Source organism: Ciona intestinalis, unplaced genomic scaffold (genome assembly GCF_000224145.3).
Source record: "Ciona intestinalis unplaced genomic scaffold, KH HT000872.1, whole genome shotgun sequence".
Lineage (NCBI taxonomy): Eukaryota > Metazoa > Chordata > Ascidiacea > Phlebobranchia > Cionidae > Ciona > Ciona intestinalis.
The window spans coordinates 1-3940 of NW_004191193.1; the positions used below are offsets into that span (position 1 = coordinate 1).

General features: G+C 39.5%; 1 protein-coding gene across 1 annotated transcript; it reads left to right on the plus strand.

Moving 5' to 3' along the window:
- Nucleotides 1–6: 6 nt before the first annotated feature.
- On the plus strand, nucleotides 7–3549 carry LOC108950764 (dynein heavy chain 1, axonemal-like; the record flags this gene model as incomplete). The annotated part of the gene is made up of 6 exons (XM_018816814.2): nucleotides 7–18; nucleotides 533–692; nucleotides 1437–1621; nucleotides 2108–2277; nucleotides 3064–3260; nucleotides 3430–3549. Coding segments are annotated over exons 2-6 (753 nt in total), but the record flags the coding sequence as incomplete, so codon positions are not given.
- Nucleotides 3550–3940: the final 391 nt, after the last annotated feature.

The following is a 3940-nucleotide window of genomic DNA, read 5'->3' on the forward strand; positions in this document are numbered from 1 at the left end:
AAGGCTCGCCACTCATATGTAATTGTGGGGGTTGGGTGATGGGCCAACTTATGTTCTCTGTATGATCCTGTTGTTATGTCTAGGACCTCACCCATATAGAATAGAATGTGCATATACAATGTTGGGGTAATAGACCAACTCTGGTCTAAATTCCAGGTCCCATAGCATGCCTCACTGTAGGACCTCACCCATATAGAATAGAATGTGCATATACAATGTTGGGGTAATGAACCAACTCTGGTCTAAATCCCAGGTCCCATGAACGACTTCACCCATATAGAATAGAACAACTTGTTTGGACCCTCGAGATTTGATCCTAAAACTTTACATTAATATCGACACTGCCCCAGCACCCAGGGTGCATCCATCTCGATCAGAGAGACAAACTACGCCACATAAAACCTGTTATTTTGGCAAACCAGAGGTTTAAATACTTCGTTGTATTAATGTAATATAGTTATTTTCTTGCCATCTAAATTTAAACGATACATCAATAACACTACATATAATTTTATAAAACAAACCAACACAGAGCTGAGTACGAACTTTTCCAAATTGAGCTCGCGAAGAATTACGGCGTAGCTGAATGGAGAGATGACATCAAGAAATGCATGTTGAAAGCTGGCTTACAAAACCAACCAATATCATTCTTGTTCAGCGATACTCAGATTAAAAGTGAAAGTTTCTTAGAGGTGGGTAGGGGTGTGTAATGTTTATAATGGCTGTTTATTTCATATATTGTATAGTAGTGGCTTCATACACCTTGTGTCCACTTGTGAGTTACCATGTATGTAACTTTGTGTATGATTTGGACAACCCATTGGTGACCACTGACTAGAGAGCTGTTGGTACCTTGCCCAAGTTTTGTAAACTACCAACTATTGTTCATGTAGTGAATTCTTGCACTTTTATGAGCTAACTTGTATGTAACTTTGTGGATCATTTGGACAACCATTAGTGACCACTAATTTGAGCTTCAGCAATAGTTGATATCTTGCCCTATTCCCATTATGTAGCAGCCCTGAGCTTTGAACCCAGTACATTAGGTTTGGAGCTGATTGATATTTTAATCCAAAGCAATATAATTATTCACAAATAAATTTATTTATTTTATTCTATATAGATGTGGTCATGGCCCACATGAACAGTAGGAAACCTGGGTCCAAGAATACAGGCCACACTTGGTCCATTACCTTAGTCATATATAGTAGGTTGGGGTAAGATGGGACACTTTTATCACATAATATCCAAATATTCTGATCTTGTTTTAAACAATTAACAACGTTCTATGGGAGTCGTGAAGATACGGTTTAATAATTCTTTAAATGTTCTTTGTTTACTACCAAATAGGACGAGAAAATAGAATGAAAAGCTGTCCCATCTTCCCCCACTTAACTATACCAACCAACCATCTAAATAACCAACTTATTCCCCAGGATTTGAACAACATCCTCAACTCTGGAGACGTCCCAAACATATACGCATTGGATGATTTAGACAACATATATGGAGCCATGAAACCAATAGTGATCGACCAAGGCCTCCCACCAACCAAGTCCAACTTATACAATGCATTTACTAAGCGTGTGAGGGCGAACCTGCATACCATATGCTGTATGAGGTAGGTGCTGTGTATGTTATAATGTAATAACTTTAATTGCCTATAGTTACCGTGGAAAAGATTTGGAAAGATTTTAAACCAAAAGACAGGAAATCTTGACGAAAAAAGTCATTATAACATGCTTACAGTAAAAAACAGATTTAAATTTATTGGAAGAACCGTAATTGCTCCAACCCAGTGGTCACTACTGGGTTGTCCAAATTATCAGCCACAAATAAAAAATGAAAAATCCCTCCAAAAAGTAACCACCCACAATGTTACATACGTGGTAACTCGTAAGCTAGCACGAGGTGTATGGAACAGAACACCCGTGTTATAACGACTTACGTTGCCCCACCATGCGGGGATAAATAAGTTACATACGTGGTAACTTGTAAGCGGACACGTGGTGTATGAAACAGAACACCTGTTTTATAACGACTGTTTTCCAGACACGCGAGGATAAAATAAGTTACATTCACTCATTCATTCACCCCCACTTTCCAGTCCCATCGGCGAGATATTCCGCGCCCGTCTCCGAATGTTTCCCTCTCTAATCACCTGCTGTACCATCGACTGGTTCAGTGAATGGCCAGATGAGGCGCTACAGAGTGTGGCCAATACTTTCTTAGGGGAGCTGACAGACGTTGATACATCGAATCAAAAATTAATGGGGGGTAAGGATTAATAATTAAAACGCTATTTGGTATGTTTATAACACTAGCTTGGAGGGGCAACTTTGGGGTTAACAAAGCCCAATGAGCTTTTTACTTTATCATTATGAAACAAATATCGCCTTGTACGTGTATACGCCACACACGCGCTACGTCACACTCTGCGTTATTCGCCCGTGAATGCCACGTTTGGTAATGCAATCCCAAACCCATCAGTTGTGCGTTTAATGCATGTAGTGTACTGTTATTTAGTTTATTGTTTTATCCCGGCGCCTGCCTGTAACCCAGATGTAATGGGTTGGCCTGTCGCTGCTACCATTGTGTCGCTGCTACCAAGGCTCGTCGCTGCTACCATTGTGGGCGTATGTGTCCTTGGGCAAGACACTTAACGGCAATTGCTCCAACCCAGTGGTCGCTAATGGGTTGTCCAAATTATCAGCCATACAGAAAAAATAAATAATCACCCACAAAGTAACATACATGGTAACTCGTAAGCTGGCACGAGGTGTTAAACCCGTGTGATAACGACTGTCGTTTTCCGGCCACGTGAGGATAAAGTAAGTTACATTCATTTATTGTGCCTTTCCTTAACTAATTCGTTCCGCAGCATTCATTAAGTTCATTATAAACAAACCGAGCTTTGAAATAGGTTCTACCTTATCGTCTATATACCATTGTATAAGAAGTTCAACAAAAACTTTTAATAAAATTTTCATAAGTTTAGAATAGAAACATAGAATGTTGTGTAGTTTTATAATCACATTTTAACCCACCATAATACACACTCAGGCATGGTGAACATGTGCGTCCTAATGCACCAATCAGTGGCCACCCACTCCAAAAGGTTCCTTGCTCAATTATCCCGTCATAATTACGTCACACCAACCTCATACTTAGAGTTGCTTGGTATTTTCAACAAACTCATCGGGATGAAAATAACCGAACTCACAACAAACAGAAACAGAATGAAAATTGGGCTGGATAAGGTAAAAAGTTGATGTGTTTAAACTTTTTTGTTAATTTTTTTTTGTTTTATCATCGAAACAAAATACCCTAATTTATGTTTTAACGTTTTTTGTTGTTGTTAATTCCCTTCTCTTCGTTGTTTAAGTAACTTGGAGGCAACTACCATGGTTACCACCCTTGTTCCCATAGTTACTGAGGACGGCAGACGACGTAGCAAAGATGCAGGAGGAGCTGGAAACGATGCGCCCTCTACTGGAGGAAGCAGCCATCGAAACCGTGGCAACCATGGAAAAAATTTCGAAAGATACGGTGAGTGGGGGTTATGGACGTGCTGGGAGCTGTTAGTGCTGCACTAAAGATTTTATTTGTGGCAGATGATTACGGTTCTTCCAATAAATTTAAATCTGTTTTTAACTGTAAGCATGTTATAATGACTGTTGTTTTGTCGCTAGTAAATGTGGGATTTGTATTGGTGTACTAGAAGCTGTTGTGTTGTTACGATGATACATAGATAGATGCTGGGGTTGTTGGTGCAAGGGGTTACTTTATGGAGCTGTATGACGTCTAAACCTAAGTTTCCAAACTGGTGTGACAAGTTTTATCACCCTGGTTTAACCTGGCTGCACAATTTGAGATTTTTATGTATAATATATGAATAAATGAATGAATGTAACTTACTTTATCCTCGCGTGGCCGGAAA